This window comes from Vigna angularis, chromosome 1, assembly GCF_016808095.1.
Source record: "Vigna angularis cultivar LongXiaoDou No.4 chromosome 1, ASM1680809v1, whole genome shotgun sequence".
Classification (NCBI taxonomy): domain Eukaryota; kingdom Viridiplantae; phylum Streptophyta; class Magnoliopsida; order Fabales; family Fabaceae; genus Vigna; species Vigna angularis.
The window spans coordinates 35,149,470-35,169,865 of NC_068970.1; the positions used below are offsets into that span (position 1 = coordinate 35,149,470).

Genomic DNA, 20,396 nt, shown 5'->3' on the forward strand with positions numbered 1-20,396 from the left:
TATCCAACAGGAATATCTCTAAAAGTAGTTGTTGAACTTCGTTTGAGTACAAGAGTCTTGCACAACCACTCCAAGAAGCAATTGTTGAACTTCGTCTAAGTAGCAAAGTCTCTCAACACCACTACAAGAAGCAATAATCTTGATCTCCAAAATATTTGGATCACCAGATTAGACTGCGGGAAGAGTCTCAAAGGTCGAAGAGATATCACACTCCACCTCATTGTGATGAAAGGGTGGTTGAGTTCGTTGCTCCCATAGAGAAACTTAGCATTCTAGTGACCGAGTATAGGAGTAAGTCAACATTATAGTGACCAAGTATAAAAGTTGCTTGATGTTCTAGTTATACTCGAGTACATGAGCAAGTTGACATTCTAGTGACTGAGTATGAGAGTAACTCAATGTTCCAATACTTGAGTATAGGAAGAATTCAGTGAGTACAAGAACAACTTAGCCTTATTATGCCTGAGTACAACAACACCTTGATGTTCCAGTGATTGAGTATAAGAGAAGTTTTTTGAAAAATGTAGCAGATGCTAAGAGCACGATAATGACATCAAGACACCCTCTTCAAAACTTCACAACATCGTCTCCCTCTAGTCGTTCGTGCAATGAGGGATGGATATTGCCAGTTTGTTTTTGGTCAGTAGGACTCAAAGGAAGATTATTTTGATAGAGGTAGATTAATTTACCAAGTGGGTGGAAGCAAAAGCTTTATCTATCATAACCACTCAGTACATGCAATCCTTCATCTAGAAGACCATAATCTACCAATTTAGACTTCCTCGAACAATAATCACTAACAAAGACCAATAATTCATAGACATAAAGTTGAAGGAGTTATATAAAGAGTTAGGCATAAACATGTTACAAGCTCCTTAGAGAAATTGCAGAGGAAAGACCAAGCGGAAGCCATGAACAAAATCATAGTGGCCGAGTTAAAAAGAAGATTGGGACAAGCCAAAGGAACATGTGTGGATGAGTTGTCGCAAGTGTTATGGGCATACGATGCACGCCACACGGATCAATAAGGAAGACTCCCTTCAACTTAACTTATGGCACGAACGCTATGCTCCCAATTAAAGTAGGTGAACCTTCACTAAGGTGGAAAATCTGGCATGTGGATGTTAATGCGAATCAACTAAGGACATAGCTTGATAAAATTGTCAAACAATAGGAGAAAGCAGCAATACGAGCAGAAGCATTTATTAAGTTCTCTGGTTGAGAGTTTAGGGGGAAGCTACTCCAAAATCCCAAGAGTACATCTTTCTTTAGGGGTCATCATTGACGATTCTTAGGAGTTCAATGAGTAGGATTTCAGGTTCAGTATGGAGGGAAGTTCAGTTGATCATTCCCTTATAAGAACAATTTACAACCCTTGGCTAAAATAATAATCTTAAATAACCCTCATTTGAAGCCCTTATAATAAGCGGTGAAAAGTTGGAAAAGGTCTCAATCAGTCTCATTTATTAAAGAAACCCACCCTTTTCAAGCAATAGGGCGAGTGCGATAATGATGGAGGAATAAAGTTGGGGTAGGAGTTAGGCCTAAAGCCTTGCACAAAATATCGAACACTTACATGGACACCCATGTGTTTAGATGAAGTTGAGTGGGAATGAGTTTCAACTCCCGTAGGACCCTAACTTGAAAGTCTTTGAACGTCACGAGTACAAATAGGTCTATAAAGAAAAATGGGTAAGCAAAAAATAAGCCCAACTTCGAATTGTCCTGACTATGACAGACTCGTTCGTTGCCTCGACACATTTAGAGATGCACAACATCATCATCAATATCATCCCTCATATTGTAAGTTTGGTCGACAAGGTCCACTATATCATTACCCCATTGGCAGCAGATAGCATACTCGCGAACCTTGTGTGTGGCCCACTCATATCTAAGAACTTTTAGAAGAATTATCTTGTACCCCTCATCTGTAGTGTCGACGTGAATATCCCCGACTATGCGTCCACTCCGCATTGTCCAGACCCTCGTCCTCGATCATACCCTTATTTATAGCCTGTACAAGTGTGGTGACTCTATTTACTGTCGCCAAACTCCGCTCAAACGACCCTTGATCCTATGACGATGATGATGGAAAGATGTCATCCACATACCCCCTACTATATATGTACCATATGTACCAACTAATACATACCGACTGTAATAACATGACCGATCGTCTGGAACTAAAGGAAATCGATCCGTCATGATCATATTTAGTTAAATATCTAATTAATATAAACAAATCAATAATCATATATAAAGAGAATTGAGTCGCAATTAGGGCGATCCTAATCAAAAGCCCATAGAGAAAGTTATAAATACACGTCAAATGTATAGTTATTGAGACTTTTATTATCCATTTATTATGTTATACCAATCAAACTTGTGCTAACTTTAACATCAGAGCACCTTTAACATGTACTTCCGATTTGTTAAAGAACAACATAAACTTATAAGAAACTTTTTGGCTTAGTACCTACTTTGGTCCCTCGAATCATGAGCATTATTCAAAGTGGTCCTACTTTTTAAAAAAGGTTTAAAAGTGTCCCAATTTGTTTAAAAACGGTTAAAAAGTTAACGGTGTAGCTGCCTCACTGGCCAAATCTTAATGAGTTGTCTACTTCTTCATTTGCGTGGCACGTTGAGGAAAAATGACGTATCAATTTTTAATTTGTTTAAAGAGAGTTGATGAGGTGGGAATGTTTTGACATAGGGTTAAAAGAAAAGGAGTTAACTCAGGATGAACGCGCCAATGAGGGCTTGGCATGTGGCAGCCCCTTTCTACCCAAATTAGGGTTTAAGAATTGCAAAGGAAAAAGTTGCTTGCCTGCGCCGCGAAGGGATTTCTGCGAATTGGTAGAGGCACTGCTTCTGGTGGCTTGAAGCTCATAGTGGCGGGATGAACTCTTATGGTGGCAGCAGCGAAGCTTGTGATGACATCGTGGCACAAGAGACGAACTGCAAAAGACTTGGTTACGTTTTTCTGCAAGTGCGAGATGCGATTAAGGTTTTGTTTCGCGTAGAGGAACGCTGGTCTCGATTGGGTTTCAATTTGGTGCTAGGGATCTCTGTTGGTCTCTGTGATTTAGTTTTCTCTACAGGTTAACGAAGATGGTGGAGGACAAGGTTTCACCATGGAGACGAACATGGAGGTTGGCGTGGTGTTGGCAATGCGGCAACTTGCGATAAAAGCGCGATTCTGGTTTGATGGAATTTGATGGTTGATGCAGACGAGTCGCGATTGCGTTCTGTTTTCTGGTTGTAGGTTTTGTGATTTGGGGGTTCTTCCTTCTGGCTACTGATGTGCTCGCGTCATAACATTTCCACCTCATCAACTTTTTTTTTAAATTCAAAATTGACACGTCATTTTTCCTCAACGTGCCACAAAAATGAAAAAAATAGACAACTCATTAAGTTTTGACCATCGAGACAGCTGCATCGTTAGCTTTCGAATGTCGTAAGCAAAAGAGACTAACTTGAACCGTTTTCATACAAGATAAGACATTTTTAAACTTTAAATTTTTTTTAAAAGATAAGACCACTATAAAATTCGAGAGACCAAAATAAATATTAAACCAAACTTTTTCAAAAATGGATAAAGTCACCTGTTCACCCTACCTCAAATTAACAACTCCATTTAATCCATGTAAAAGATGGACTTTAAACGGCTTTCATGACCAAATTATATATAAATGAAATTATTTAAAACAAATAATTATTTGTTCTTTACCTTTTTTGAAAAAGAAAAAAAGAAAATTGAAAACTCGATTGATCCATAACGGCACCGTTTAACACAAGCTTGTAATTCTGTTCTGCAAATCGCATCTAACATTGTTTTTCTTCCTGTCTTCACTTGTCTCCTCACTGAATCGAAGAAGAAGCGATAGACACTGCGAATTAAAACCCTACACAATGGCGTTCGAAATGCCATTAGATCAGATAAAGCAGCTCCGGATTCTGCTCCGCAAAGAGGCGAACCTCTCGTGGTACGAACCCGAGAAGGAGGAAAATCTTTCGCTCCCGAAGCTTCCATCCGTCTCCGAAACAATATCGAAGTTGGATCCCTCGCCGTCTTATCTTCGCTGTAAGAATTGCAATGGCAGACTCATATGCGACGTGCAATCTTTCGTCTGCGTGTTTTGCGGCACGAATTCCCGCAAGGACCTCCCACCTGAACCTATCAAATTCAAGAGCACCATTGGCTATCGGTGGCTACTCGAATCCCTTCAACTCGATGGATCGGTAATACCAATCTCAGTGTTTTCTCTACTATTAGGAATGTTCTTAATGCTGAAAATTGGAAATTATAGGTGTTGTTTTGACATAATGCCCGTTTTTCTTTTGTTTATAATGCAAATAGGAAAGAGAAGTAGATAAATGATAGTTCGTTTTGCTAGGTTATGATTTGTTTTAAAATAAATCTTGGATGGAGTTCTATAGGTGCTTTCAGTGTGTGTTTTCTATCAAAATTTGAATTTTACCATGACAATATGTGTAATAAATGCTTACCTTTAATGTCAGTATTGGTTTTCAAGGTGAAACTCCAATTTCGATCGGAGAGTAATACTAAAACCTCCTAAGAACTACGTCTAAGTTTTGCTCTTATTTTTTAGAAAAATCTTTGATGCAGTCTAGTGTTGTTTTCTGTTCTGGTCAAAGTCATATGGCAGGAAACCTTAGATACTTCCATGCATCTCGAGTAAAGGGTGCAGAACTGTGAGCCGGGCATGGATTCGCAGAGGAACCTTCTTCACAGGATTATCCAGTATAAAGAAAATTATAGAGGTATTTTTTAGACGAGGTTGAGTTTAAGTTGCTCTTTGGTTGCTGTTATGCACTCTACCATTGGGTGAAAAATACTCCAGTGGAAATCGAAATTCATAAAAGTTGGTATATCTTCTCTCTAGGTGATCCCCTATCTTCTTGAAATTCAAATTGGATTTAGTGTACAGCCTCACATAACTGCATGAAATGTTACAGAAAGTGATAGCTAATAGCAGCACCTTCTAATGCACAATGACAATTGAGCTCTGCAATGAGGGTTGTTGGTTTACTAAGAATATCTAGTGAGATCAATTCCAGGGATATATCAATCTCTTCTATACATAGGATTTTGTGAAAGTGATGGCCACATCTTCTATGCATAATGACTATTGAGCTCCGCAATGTGGGTTGATCTAGTGAGAATAGTTCCAGGCATATTATCAAACGCCTCTACTTGTACCTGCCCAAGGAGAACATTATTCTGATCTAGGAGATACAGAAGGTTATTTGGTAAGCTAAATTACATCAGTGTGACCTGTCTTGACATTACCTTTCCAGTAAGCATAGCAAGTCAATTTTTAAACACTAATTGTTAAGACCATTGGGATGCAATTGTATAGATCCTAAAGTATATTAAAAGGGTTAGTAGAAATGGCCTCATTTGTAATATAAAAAAAATCCTCAAATTGCCATATTCTGACGCTGGCAGGGTCATCAAGCAATAAATGTTCTACTTCAGGGTATCATGTTTTTATGTTCTTTTGGGAGGTAATTTAGAGTCATGGAAAAATAAGAAACCAAATGTTGTGGCAAGATCATGTGCAAAAGCAAAATACAGGACAGTAACATTAATCACTTCTAAGTTCATATGGCTAAAACAACTTCTTGAAGAGATTAAATTTGAACAAAGTTCCCAAATGCACCTTGTATATGACAACTAGGTAGAATTACACATTGCCTCTTATCCACTCTTTCATGATCAGATAAAATACATTGAGGTGAGTTGTCATTGGTAAGAGAAAAACTAGAGTCTAAAAGCATCACCACTAGATTTGTTAACTTCATTGAATAATTGGTTGGCAAATTCACCAAGTCTATAGTAATGTAAGACCGAAGATATATTTGTAGCAAGCTAGGCATATACGACCTATATGCTCTAGCTTGAGAGGAAGTGTTATAATTGTAGAAATAAGTGTTGAATATAGTGAAAAACTATATTTGGGATTAATCTCCCTTGTGTTAAATACACACGTAGGGTTCTCTATTTATAATAGAAGAAATATGGACTAAGCCCAAAATACAAATAAGAAAATAATAACAAACTAACTAAAAGATAAAAGATAAAGATAAAAGATATAATATATCTGACACTCCCCCTCAAGCTGATGCATACAAATCGTATGTACCAAGCTTGTTACTAATATAATCCATAAAGACTTAATGAAAATATCTGCTTCTCCACTCGAGTGACACCAAATTGCTAATGATTTGCAAGACGACATAGAAGACGAAATACCAACCCAGAAGACTCTCCTGAGCAACAAATCTGGGAGGTTGCTCCATGTAAATCTCTTCTTGCAAATCGCCCTTGAGGAATGCCATCAGTGGATAAAGAGGTAATTGTTGGAGAGCCACCACGACTATAAATAAACTAACAAAACCATCTTTTCCATGGTAAAAAAAAACATATATGGATGGGTCAAACGCAATAGTGATAAAAGAGAGGACAGAAGAGATAGCAGCGGAAGAAGCCATGGATGAACAAGAGAGAGAAACTATAAAAATAAAAAATTCTCCAATCAAGGCACCTAAAAAAGGAAAAAAGAGCAACCCTCGATGCTCTGAATAGCTGCCTGAGAGGAGACGGGACATGCAACAACCAACGATGAACCTGAAAACGGAAAACGAACGACCTCGACGCTCTAAATTACTACTAGACATTCCACCATGCACGACGAAAATGGGAGCAAATCCATAACTTCAAAAGGCGCTGAGAGCGCATAGGAGCTCCAGTGAAGGCATCATTAATGACATGATGGTCGTCTGGCCGAGACAATCAAAATCATGTGATCGTCAATCGAAACTAGAACTCCAGTAGTGACAACGGTAGACGACGGCGCCACCGACAGCAATAGATGACGCCACCACCAGCACCAACGGATGTAGTGGTAGAGGCACCAGAAACTTTTTCCTCAAAAGAACCTAGCTCTGATACCATGTTGAATATAGTGAAAAACTATATTTGGGATTAATCTCCCTTGTGTTAAATACACACATAGGGTTCTCTATTTATAATAGAAGAAATATGGGCTAAGCCCAAAATACAAATAAGAAAATAATAACAAACTAACTAAAAGATAAAAGATAAAGGTAAAAGATATAATATATCTAACAATAAGGATTTGATCCTATTTAATCAAGAATATTGTTATAAGTATGGAAATTTGTATATAATCAAGAGTTTCTAAATTATATACATACATATATGTATGTGTGTGTGTTTGTGGTGTGTGACTATGCTTTAACTTACTTGAACTCAGTTGTGAGGAGACTTTCGCATTAGGTTAAACACTTCCTAATAAATATTGAAAACCCCAATTGCCACCGATCTGGACATTTAATGTTACTTGGCTTTAGTATTCATGACAATTCCAACAATTGGATGTTCAATCCTCCTCCCATTGAGATGCAAACTCCTATATAATCAAAGAGTTGGATAATATCCAGTAACTATTATCACTAGATCAACACCTGTTGTAGAGCTCGGCTGCCATTACACATTAGACGATGTTGAAAAATTGTAGCGAAGATTAACTATCGCTATTAGTTACATTTAGTGTAGTTATAAGAGGTTGTAGACTTGAATTTCAAGAAGATAGTAGACCAACCAGAGAGATGATGTATGAACTTCTACGAATTTCAGTTTTCACTAGAGAATTTTTGCTTTCTTTAGAGAGCATAACAGGAATCAATGGGCAACTCCATTTCAATCTCGATCTGAAAAATACCTTCTAGAATTTTCTCTATACCATAGAATCCTATGAAGAAGGAAGGAATCTAAAGATGTTCCTCTATGGGGTCCATGTTGTGTTCTCTGCATCCTTACACTTTTTACTTGAGATGCATGGAGGTCTGTAAGGTGTCCAACAAAGTACTTTCTGTCATATTGGATACAAAAACCTTCAATACAGAGCTGAACGGTATCATGGAGATATTCAATACCTTATTTAAGGGAAAATATACATTGAATGCTCTGGTTAGGATCCCCTAGAGACTTGTACCAGAATATTTTCCAATCTAAATTGGAGTTTTACCATGGTAAACAATACAATAAAGGTTTGTATTGAAGGCGATGATAGGTTGTCTTTATTTTTTTTATTAACAAATTGAAGTGTTTTATGTATTGTTGTGATAACTCTGAGCATTGGTTAACAGGAGATGGTGGCACCAGTGATGGATGAAAATGAATGGAACAGGGGGAGGAATGAATCAAAAGATGAGATTCCCCTATCTGAACTGCTGGATTTGGAAATTAGATGGCCTTCCGAGGCTGAGATAGCTCAGTTGAGTACTTCAGATTCTGCAGCTTTTCTGGGAAGAAGTTCATTAAGTTTGGCTGGAGTTGATCTTGATAGTTATTTTGACCGGAAAGAATCTGATTCAGATGTGTTTGAACAGAACTTGGCTTCTGGAAGACAGGTGGGTACTGCTATAGATAACACATTCCAAGCGAATGAAAATCTTAGTTTGTTTCAGAATGTACAAGCTTCAGAAGTGGCTTCAGGGTCTGCAGAAAATCTGAGTGGTGACTCGTTTTCCAGTTGGGAGGCCAGCTTTACATCAGCTAGTTCTGGTCCTATTCACAAATTGTCCAAATCTATTGATCATTCTAAAGTTGATTTGGATACAGCACCTGGATTCTGGAAAGATTCCGTTGGTGGTAAGGAGAATGACAATTTCAATCCCTCAGCATCCACAGAACATGATTATTTTCAGGGTGATGGATCGAGAACTTCAAACTCTATGTTACATGCCGAGACTGGGAAATCAGAATCGACCATTGATCATATTGGTACTAAAACAACGGACAGTGCTAGTGGTTCTAGTAGAAATCTTGAGTGGATGCAAGATGACCTAAGGCAAGGGAGTGATAACAAGACAACTGATCCCGTGGCTAATGCTGAAGATAAATTTTCATTTGATGAATGGAATGATTTTACTGGCTCAGCTAGCACACAAGACCCTTCTAGTACTGCTACCAGCTCAAATACAACTGGCCAGACTGGAAATATTGGCTTTTCTGTTGATTTTAATGATGCCAAAATACCGGAGGATGCTAATAGCTCTTCCAACAAGGATTTTTATTGGATGCAACATCAGTGGCAAGATAGCAATAATAAAACAACAGATACCATCAGTGCTAATGCAGCTGTGGTCTCATTTGATTCATGGAATGACTTCACTGGCTCAGTCAATACACAACATTCATCCTTTGGTGTATCCAACTCAGAGATAATGAACCAGACTGATACATTTGAATTGACCCAGGATCGTAATGATACCAGAACAGCTGAAAGTGCTGCTGGTACTTCTGGTAATTTTGATTGGATGCAAGATGACCAGTGGCAGGGCATTGATACCAAGGCAACTGGTATTGTGACTACTAATAAATTGGCTGATTCGTTTGATGCATGGAATGATTTTACTGGGTCAGCTATTTCACACAATCCTTCCAGTGTTGTTTCCGACACTTTGATTACTGCCCAGACTGGGACATCTGCTGAAGTTACTGCTGATCTTAATGACATGAAAACAGAAAAGGGTACTAATGTTTTTGCTCATGATAGTTTTGACTGGAATCAAGATAACCAATGGCAAGACAGCAACAACAAAACAAATGATACCAGGACTACTAATGATATTGATTCATTTGATGATTGGAATGATTTTACTAGCTTGGCCACTACGCAAGATCATTCCAGCAATGTTTTGAACCAAACTGCAAATCAGACTTCTGCTGAAAGGACATCTGAAACGAATTTACTCAGTTTGTCAATCGGATCACAAAATATAGAATTTAGCGGGCTTCCACAGCATGATTTATTTCCAGGACAGTTTGGTAGTTCACCGAGTTCTCTTCAAGCTGCTTATTCCAACAGGTTAGACTTGATATTTTGTTGGTTCCAATATTTTAATATAACTATGTGTAGTTCAATTGAACCACTTTCGGAGTGCCAGGTGTACTTGACTGTTTTTTCAACACCTTTAGGAGTTTGAGTTCAGTCACTCAGTTACCATTTAGTGCTAATTGTATAGTTCAACAAAAGAGGTTTCTACACGGTTGAGATCCACTATGGAGACTGTTTGGAATCTCTTGAACTAAAAAGAAGATAACAGATTCCTAACAAAGAACGAGAAAAAGGCACTGTATAATTTTTGTATTGATTCTCAAAACTCTTACAAGAACAAAGGTAGACAAAGTATACCCCCAAATGGAGCACTCTCCTTTTCACACTGGAAACTCGGTAAGACAAAAACATTGAAAAAAACACTGAAGAGGAAGAAGTCTTGTATGTACAAGGCTTTCAACAGACTTAACTGAAATAACTAACAACTTGACCCAGTCTACTATTATTTAAATTTCACCCTTTCTCCTATTTTTCTTTCTATAATAAACCTGTAGAGGTTTTTTCCATTTTAGATGCTCCTTAAGATCATTCCTAACAATACTCCCTCTCTCAAAAGCCAACTTGTTCTCAAGTTTGAAATCTAGAAACTGATTACGAATTGAGGAAAGATCTTCTCTGGTGGTTTCTTCTGACAGCTTTCCCTGCCAATGCACCAACAGCACAGGAATTTCTGTATCCAATTTATTCACTGTTCTAGTGCCTAAAATCGGCAAAGGTCCACCATTGACTATTGTTCCCTGCACCACTGCTGGAAAGTCTGAGTCAATTGGATACGCAGGCTTGTTGTTTTGGAAGTTGTAATTTGAATGGCAATGGTCCAACCTGTTGTAAAACCAAATAAGGTCCACAATACTTGGCTGACAATTGAGGATAAAGTTTAGACATGGAAGTTGTGAGAAATAAAGAAGATTGGGAGAAAATATCCCTTGTGTGTTTAGACTACATAGGGTAGTTTATTTATATTGTAAGATATGGGCCAATGCCCTTAATACAGAATAGACTAAGCCCAAATAACAAAGACACACATCTTAACATCTAACACTCCCCCTCAAGCTGGAGCATATAAATCATATGTTCCAAGCTTGTTACAAAGATAATCAATTCTAGGTCCTCGTAAGGACTTAGTGAATATGTCTGCCAACTGGTTGCTTGAGTTAACAAACTCAGTCTTGATATCTCCGGATATGATTTTTTCTCGAATGAAATGACAATCAACTTCAATGTGTTTGGTTCTCTCATGGAAGACAGGGTTAGAGCTAATATGGAGAGCAGCTTGATTATCACATATAAGTATCATGTGAGTGACATCTCCAAATTTCAATTCACTAAGCAATTGTTTAAGCCACACAAGCTCGCAAGTAGCTGATGCCATAGCTCTATATTCTGCTTCTGCACTCGACCTTGCCACAACACTTTGCTTCTTACTTTTCCAAGATATCAAGTTGCTACCAATAGAGACACAATATCCAGAAGTAGACCTCCTATCAGAAGGGGAACCAGCCCAATCAGCATCTGAATAGCAAACGATCTTTGTATCGTTGTTAGGGCCATATAGCAAACCTTTTCCAGGTGATCTTTTAATATACTTCAGTATACGAACAACTGCATCCCAATGGTCTTCACATGGGGAGTTTAGAAATTGACTCACCACACTAACTGCGAAGGAAATGTCAGGACGCGTAACAGTAAGATAGTTTAATTTACCAACTAGTCTTCTGTATCGTTCAGGATCTGAGAAAGGCTCCCCCTGATTTGGTAGGAGTTTGATGTTAGGGTCCATAGGTGTCTCAACAGATTTACAATTCATTAACCCTGTTTCCTCCAAGATGTCTAACGCATACTTCCTCTGAGATATGACAATACCATCATTGGATTGTGCTACTTCAATACCCAAAAAGTACCGGAGTTTGCCAAGATCTTTGGTTTGAAAATGATGACAAAGGTGTTGTTTCATCTGAGAGATGCCAAGATAGTCGCTTCCTGTGAGAACAATATCATCGACATACACTATTAAATAGATACATCCAGCACTCGAGTGGCGATAGAACACTGAATGATCCGCTTCACTGCGAGACATACCAAATTGTTGAACAACACAACTGAATTTACCAAACCAGGCCCGAGGAGACTGTTTTAGGCCATATAAGGATTTGCGAAGACGACATACCAATCCAGATGACTCCCCCTGAGCAACAAAGCCAGGCGGTTGCTCCATATAAATTTCTTCCTGCAAATCACCATTGAGAATCACAGATAAGAGGAATATCAACAGTAACAGGGAGAGGTACAGAACTAGAAGATAGATGTGAAAAGTAAAAAGAAGACTCATCAAAAGTGACATCAGCAGAGATAAAATGACGATTGAGGGAAGGGGAAAAACACTTATAGCCCTTTTGTGACCGTGGAAATCCTAAGAAGACACATTTGTGAGACCTAGGGGACAACTTATCAAGACCAGGACTAAAATCATGAACAAAACATGTAGACCCAAAAACTCGAAGAGGTAATGGATGCAGAGGGTCTTGAGGAAATAAGATAGAATGAGGGATTTTGTTCTCTAGGACGGAAGATGGCATGCGGTTGATAAGATAACATGCCGTGAGAACAGCATCACCCCAAAAACGTGAGGGTACTTGACCATGAATGAGAAGGGTACGAGTTGTTTCAATAAGGTGTCTATTCTTGCGCTCAGCCACCCCATTTTGTTGAGGGGTATAAGCACATGAGGTTTGGTGAAGAATGTCATGAGAAGCCATAAAATGTTTAAACTGTTGAGAAAGGTATTCACGGTCATTATCACTGCGTAAAGTGCGAATAGAAACCCCAAACTGAGTTTTTATTTCATTGAAAAAGGTTTGAAAAATAGAAAACAACTTAGAACGATTCTTCATGAGAAACAACCAAGTACATTTAGAATAGTCATCAATAAAGGTAACAAAATACTGAAATCCTAAAGTTGACTTAACACGACTAGGTCCCCAAATATCAGAATGAACCAATGAAAAGGGGGATGACGCTCGTTGTGAAACACTACGAGGAAAGGAACTACGAGTATGTTTACCTAACTGACAAGACTCACACGACAAACTTGATAATTTGGACAGACTCGGAACAAGTTGCTGCAGTTTGGCAAGACTGGGATGACCTAACTGAGCATGAAGAAGGGATGGTGACTCCATGATTACGCCAGCATGTGGAGAAGGGCTGAGATGATATAGGCCATGAGACTCACATCCTGTGTCAATCATGTGTTTTGAACTCCGGTCCTGCAACCAAACAGAATCTTTGGTAAAAGAAATAACACAATTAAGGGAACGAGTTAGACGACTTACGGACAATAAGTTAAACGGAGACCCAGGGACATAAAGTACATTATCAATGGATATGGAGGGAAAAATATGAACAGTACCAATACCACGAGATGAGACTCTAGACCCATCAGCCATCGTTACCGAGGGTAAATTAACCGGACATGACAAGGAAGAAAACAAGGACTTGTTACCAGTGATATGATCGGTGGCGCCTGAGTCAAGGACCCAAGATCCGAGAGAGTGAGTCATACCAACAAAAGGAGTACCTGTGCGTGTAATAGAAGCAGATGTAGTGGAACTAGAGTGCTGACGGTCCTCATACCATCTGAGAAATTCCTGAAAGAGTAAAGGGTTATTTATGGGATTTGATGTAGGATGGTCTGCAGACGGTGATGGGAGAGGTGGATCAGAATTAGCCATTGCTATAGGTCGAGGAGGATGTCCATGAAGCGCATAACATCTATCAATTTTGTGGCCTAGCTTGCCACAGTGGTCACATTTTGGACGTCCTTTACCTGATTGGCGAGACTGACTCCGATCATCAAGTTGGGCAGCCATGGAGAGGGAGAAACCCTAAAAATTCAAAGTGCTCTGATTGACGCAACGACCACAGATCCAGAAAGAGGGCGAGGAGGCGATCACGGCGGTGCTGATCGGCGGCGGAAAGCTCCGGCGACGCGCCGGCACGCGCGGCGGCAGCGACGACTCTTGCGGCGGCGCGTGGAGGCGCGTGAGAGGTCCGATCGCCGCGATCTTCGTACGACGGTGGTCGCCCGGCCGAGATGCTTCCGATGGTGTGGTCGCCGGTCGATTCTGGAACTCCGGCGACGGCGGCGGCGACTGCGACAACAGCAGCAGTGATGGATGCCGGAGACCGTGGAGTTTAACTGGAACTATTCCTGTGCTCTAGATACCATGTGACTGAGGTCTAATCGTTAAGGAAACCCAATCCAATGACTGAATCAAGAATATTTTCTTGTTTGTAAAAGATATGATTTGATCTTAGTAATTGGGGAAATATGTACAATTGATAATTAGGGATGTTCTCCATTAATAGGTTTCCATTGTTATACTTGGAATGATGATAAATTGTTAGAATAAATAGTCTTAAATAGAATTTATTGTAAAGATGTGTGCTTTGTGCTGTACTGCACCTAGTTCCTAGATATAGCTTTTCAAATTCTCTTCTCTTTCCTTTCATACATTGCATTTGATGTATCTAAAGTTGTTATAAGTATGAGATCCCAAGGGCGGGGGGGGGGGGGTGTCACTCCCAAAGGATTGAACAATGTGACTAAACTTTCCAAACCGAGCACGGGAAGATTGTTTGAGAACATGAGCCAACTAGAGTCATCATGATTGGGACATGATATTAGGTGATGATTGAGAAGGACTTGCTGAAGACGACTCACCTTGAGATACTAGACTAGCTATTCAGTTCATGTGTTGATAGGTAATAAAAGGTGGTGATGATGGTTTTGACAACTTTCTCCACCGTAGGCAACTACTATTTTTTTCTACCCTGAAAACACTAGAGGCTTGGAAGTTCTTAATTTTAAATTATTTATACTCTTGATGCCTCGGATAATTGATGTGGGTTTTGCACACTCTTCTCACTAACGTTATTTCTTAATTGACATTTTCTATTATAAAAATAGAAATTTATTGCATCTGTTGCATGTTTAGTGTGGCTGAAGTGGATGTTAAGAGAGAAAACCCTGGAGATGTTTCCACTGCAGTAGGGTCAAAAGATGACGTAGAGATGCTGATGTCACAGATGCATGATCTCTCCTTTATGCTTGAGAACAATCTTTCAATTCCCCCAAAGTAAGGTGTAACTAAATTATTTTCTTGTAGTCCATATCCATTTATTTGTTCGCTTGTATTATGATTACTTTTGTAATCTGTAGTATAGCCCGTTCTTTCTGGAAATTTGTTCTTTGTGGAATGAGTAGGGGAATAATATGGCTTTGATTCTGATTTCCAGTTTTCCCTTGATAATTTGTAGAATGCTGTTACTACTGTATATTATCTGGCAGTTTATGCTTGGGAGTGATTGTGATGTTTGTATAATGTCTGACTTGAGGGCTTCCTTTATTGTCTCCTTGGATCGGTAACGTAAGAGAATAATTCATTATTTGATGAATTTAAAAGTTTTTATTGTAAAATGGGCTGTATTGTTAAACTGTTAAACGAAATATGCAGAAGAGAAAGAATATTACAGAGATTGGTGCAAAGAGAAGAGGGCTTTGAGAAAGCGAGCAATTTCTCATTATGAATGAAACAGTATAAATAGCAGAAGAAATAGACAAAAGCTAACTGTCAAAAGACAGTTATTACAGTTGAGAATTTGATTAACCTCAACACACCCCCTTAATCCAAATTCTCTATGGATTTAATACTAAGCAAATCTCTTAATTTTTCAAATCTATTCTGCCTCAGAGCTTTAGTAAAAACATTAGCAACTTGATCTTCTGTTGAGCAATATACCAGCTCCAATCTTCTTTTGTTAACTTGATCTCTCAAGAAGTGAAACTTGGTTTCAATGTGGTTACTCCTTCCATGAAACATTGGATTTTTGGACAGACTTATAGCATATTTATTATCTACTTAAAAGCTGCACTGGTTTTCTATATTCAAGTTTCAATTCTTCAAAGATTGTTTCCAACCATACACATTGGCATGCTGTTTCTACAGAGGAGATGTACTCAGCTTCACATGAGGAGAGTGCAACCACGTTTTGCTTTCTGGAACACCAAGAAATTGGTGCTCCCAAGTATTTGAACAAGTATCCGTATGTACTTTTCCAGTCTACTTTATCACCACACCAGTCTGAATCACACCATGCCTCCAAAACCCCTTTCATGTTATCAATTTTCTTAGGAAAGAAAAGGCCGAAACCTCCAGTTCCTTTTAGATACTGAAGAATATGTTTGGCAGCAGCTAGGTGTGACTACCTTGGATCACACATAAATCTACTCACCAGCCCAACTCCATAACTAATATTTGGTCTACTGTTGCAGATGTACCTTAGTGATCCTACAATCTGCTTATACAGAGTTGCATCCACCTTCCTCTCATCAGCTTGGTTAGTCAGTTTCAAGTTTGCCATGATTGGAATTGAGGTGCTGTTACAGTTCTCCATGCTAAATCTCTTCAAAACCTCATTGATGTATCTCCTTTGGTGTAGGAACATACCATCTGATGTTTGCTTGAATTCCAGTCCCAAAAAATAGCTTAGGTTTCCGAGATCAGTTATCCCATACTCTTCTTTCATCCTTTTCTTAAATATTTCAATTTCATTCACCGAATCTCCTGTTACGAGCAGGTCATCAACATACAAGCAGATCAACAACATACCTTGATGTCCACCGGTTTTCACATAGACTCCAAATTCTACAGTGCACTTATGAAATCCAAGTTTGATGAGCAAAGCATTGATGTGATTGTTCCAAGCTCGAGGTGCCTGTTTGAGACCATATAAGGCCTTATTTAATCTATACACTTTCTACTCTTCTCCTTCTTTTTCAAAACCTTGAGGTTGTCTCACGTAAACTTCTTCTTCCAATGACCCATTCAAGAACGCAGACTTGACGTCCATTTGATGGATTTTCCAACCTTTAAAGTTGGCCACAACGATCACCAATCTCACGGTTTCAAGTCTTGCTACTGGAGCATAAACTTCAATGAAATCTATTCCAGGTTTTTGTAAAACACCCTTTGCTACTAACCTGGCCTTAAGCTTTGCCACTTCTCCGTTCGGTTTGTATTTTGTCTTAAACACCCATTTGACTTCAATAGGTTGTTTGTTCTGAGGAAAATCCACCATTTCCCAGGTTCTGTTTTTATCGATAGCTTTCAATTCCTTCAACATAGCTTCTTTCCACTCTTTTATGTTAATCGCCTGCTCCCAAGTCAAGGCTTCTACATCGGCTAAGAGCACACAATGAACTAGATCACCAGAACCTGCTATATCATTATCAGTGAGTACCTCATGGTCTAAAAGTCTGGTAGATGGAAATCTAGTTCTTTGAGATCTTCTATTGCTGATTCCACTATCTGCTGTAACTTGTTCTGCAATAGAGTTCTTATCTTCTAACCAACTTGACACAACATCTGGCTTTGCCTGATCCTCTTTCCAGTCAAAAGTTGCTGCCCATCCACCATCACATCTCGGCTAATGACAATCTTCTTCTTTACTGCATCATACAATCTGTAGGCACCTGTTGGATGATAGCCAACTAGAATAAGAGTCTCACTCTTATCATTCAGCTTCCTTCTTCTTTCATCCGGCACATGTTTGTAGCACACTGATCCAAAAATCCTCAAATGGTGTGTAGTTGGCTTTACTCCAGACCATGCTTCTTCAGGGGTGCAGTTTGACAAAGCCTTTGTTGGGCTTCTGTTCAACAAATACGCAGCAGTAGAAATGGCCTCTCCCCATAAACAATGTGGTAACCTCTTCCCTTTGATCATACATCTTGTCATGTCAAGTAGCATCCTTTTTCTCCTTTTAGCCAAGCCGTTGTGCTGGGGTGTGTATGGAGTTACCACCTCATGCACAATTCCCTTATCATCACAGAACCTTTTCATTTCTCCAGAATTGAATTCACCACCACCATCGGTTCTGGAAGTCTTGATTTGCAAGGCCGATTGCCTCTCCACCATAGCACAAAATTTGACAAAATGTGAATACACTTCTTTCTTTTCTTTCAGCAAATAAATCCAAATTTTCCTAGTCCATTCATCTACAAAGATTAGGAAATATCTATTACCTCCGAGTGAAGACACATCAAAAGGGTCACATACGTCTGAGTGAACTACATCAAGTGGTTGTTTTGCTTTCTTTGGTGCAAATTTCTTGAATTTTCTCCTAGTTTGTTTCCCTATAGCACACCCTTCATAGATTTTAGTTGGAGCATCTATCAAGGGTACTCCTAGCACCAATCCTTTGCTATTCAATTCTCTCAAGCTCTTGAAATTCAGATGACCAAATCTGTAATGCCAAGTCATCTCTCTTCTTCATCATTTACCGCCGATAAGTACTATATTGCTGCAGCATTCAAATTCACTTTGAAGGTTCTGTTTCTGGCGAGTGACGCTTTAATCACTAAGCGTTGTTTGTTGTCAAACAATTCTGTGTCGCTGATGCATAGACATAATATATCCTTTCTCCAGGAGTTGTCCCAAACTCAACAGGTTGCTCTTCATTGTTGGGACGTATAACACGTCATCCATGTAGGAAATCTTGTCATTCTTACAGGTGATCAAGACTTTGTCAATTCCTTCCGCCATAATGGTGCTATTATTCACAATCCTCACGCATCTCTTTATACTTGAATCAATATTCACAAGCAATTCTCGTCTCCTTGTCATATGATTCGAGTAGCCCGTGTCTAAGTACCAGCTGCATGAGTCATCAGTTACCGCACCATTTGTGTCATTTGAGAGTAGCGCATGTGTAGGTAGTTCATCATCATCTGCTGCATGTCGCACTTCATCTGAGAAAGACACGTGTCTTCGATCACCCAGTGCATGCGTTACACTATTTGCGATTGACACATGTGCTTCGTTAGACCTGTCTGCCAAATGAATCATTTCTCGCTTACACCTGTTCTGGGTCAATCTTTTACATCGTTCTTCCACTATGCTCATCAACACGACATGATCAGATTCAGAGTCTCCTGTTTCCTGTGCAAGGTTGGCTGATTCACCATTCTTGATTCTCTTTGCATCTTCATTGTGCCAACATTCCGAGGAATAGTGACCGTATTTGCTGCATGTGAAACATTGGATATTCCTTTTGTCGTAGCCTTTTCTGCCTTTGCCTCTTCCCTTCGACTGCCTTCCACCTCTTCTATTTACTTCTTTTTTATCACTGCCATTTTCTTCAGAGAATTGTTCGGAGAAGCTTGTGTTTCTGCCTCCAATTCGTCCACCCTTTGAACGCCCTCTACCTCTTCCAACTCCACGACCTTTGAACTTTTGGTCAGTTCTGGTTTGTAAGGCTTGATTCATGCCTTTTTCAACATTTTTCCTTTCGATTAGCCTTTGTTCATGTGCTTCTAGCGAATTCTGCAGTTCTTCAATTCTCATGGTTTCAAGATCTTTACACTCCTTTATGGCAACCACTATATGATCATACTAAGGAGTTAAAGTTCTAAGGATCTTTTCGACTATCTTTCTATCTTTCATAGTCTTATCACAAGACTTCATTGCATTCACCATAACCTGGATTCTCCCAATGTATTCAACAATGGTTTCTTGTTCCCCCATGCACAGGAGCTCATACTGTCTTTGTAAAGACTGCAATCTAATCTTCCAGAATTGCCATAACCTTCTTGCAAAATATCTCATACTTCCTTTGTCGTGGCAACCTTCGAAACTTTCTGGAAAATTTATCGCAGATATGCACTGATGCAACAACATCCTAGCTTTACAGTCCAGTCGTCTGTTCTCTTTATATTCTTTCTTCATCTCATCTGTATCGTTCTTTAAGGTTCTCTGAAACCTTTCTTCACAACATCATCCACTTCTTGGAAGCCAAGAATTGCTTCCATCTTCACACACCAGTCGTCATAGCCTTTGCCATCAAACACCGGCAGGTTGCTATGAATTACTCCAGCCATTGCTGCCACGAGACTCTTCCTTGATGAGTTTCTTGAACTTCATCGTTGCTCCAGGGCCACGCAACCAAACTCTTGATACCACTGTTAAACGAAATATGCAGAAGAAAAAGAATATTACAAAGACTGGTGCAAAGTGAAGAGGACTTTGAGAAAGCGAATTTCTCATTATGAATGAAACAATATAAGTAGTAGAAGAAACAGACAAAAGCTAATTGTCAAAAAAGACAGTTATTACAGTTGAGAATTTGATTAACCTCAACATGTATGGATAAAGAAATTCAAAAGAATTGAAATGTAGGATTTTTTGACATGGTATTTTAAATTTAAAGGTTAAAATCTTATTTTGATCTTCTAATTCTTATAAAAGATTCAACTAGATTACTAATTTTTATTTGGTTTAAATTAGTCATTTAGTTTTTAAAAATTATTCAATTAGATCTTTTTCATTAAATTAACATTAGAGTTTTGTTAGAATTTATACATCAAATTATTCTATTTAAAAG

General features: G+C 38.9%; 2 protein-coding genes across 3 annotated transcripts; one reads left to right on the forward strand and one right to left on the reverse strand.

Moving 5' to 3' along the window:
• Nucleotides 1–3,796: 3,796 nt before the first annotated feature.
• LOC108321475 (uncharacterized) lies at nucleotides 3,797–15,312 on the forward strand. Of its 2 annotated transcripts, none has more exons than XM_017553242.2 (3): nucleotides 3,797–4,242; nucleotides 8,200–9,923; nucleotides 14,951–15,312. In XM_017553242.2, the coding sequence occupies exons 1-3, from the start codon at nucleotides 3,913–3,915 to the stop codon at nucleotides 15,093–15,095; spliced, it is 2,199 nt and encodes a 732-aa protein (XP_017408731.1). In that variant the 5' UTR covers nucleotides 3,797–3,912; the 3' UTR covers nucleotides 15,096–15,312. The 2 variants fall into 2 exon arrangements, with proteins under 2 accessions (XP_017408731.1, XP_017408732.1); XM_017553243.2 differs by lacking the exon at nucleotides 3,797–4,242 and adding an exon at nucleotides 4,661–4,785.
• A 3,079-nt stretch (nucleotides 15,313–18,391) lies between these two features.
• On the reverse strand, nucleotides 18,392–19,360 carry LOC108321394 (uncharacterized). Its single transcript, XM_017553141.2, has one exon. The coding sequence runs from the start codon at nucleotides 19,358–19,360 to the stop codon at nucleotides 18,392–18,394; it is 969 nt and encodes a 322-aa protein (XP_017408630.2).
• Nucleotides 19,361–20,396: the final 1,036 nt, after the last annotated feature.

What these genes read in the sequence shown, in the direction of transcription:
- LOC108321475 (XM_017553242.2), top strand. Translation starts at nt 3,913, where the DNA reads ATGGCGTTCGAAATGCCATTAGATCAGATAAAGCAGCTCCGGATTCTG. An exon ending in CCCTTCAACTCGATGGATCG is followed by an intron (nt 4,243 to 8,199) that starts GTAATACCAATC and finishes ATTGGTTAACAG; the next exon opens with GAGATGGTGGCACCAGTGAT. An exon ending in CAAGCTGCTTATTCCAACAG is followed by an intron (nt 9,924 to 14,950) that starts GTTAGACTTGAT and finishes TTGCATGTTTAG; the next exon opens with TGTGGCTGAAGTGGATGTTA.
- LOC108321394 (XM_017553141.2), bottom strand. Translation starts at nt 19,360, where the DNA reads ATGAGAATTGAAGAACTGCAGAATTCGCTAGAAGCACATGAACAAAGG.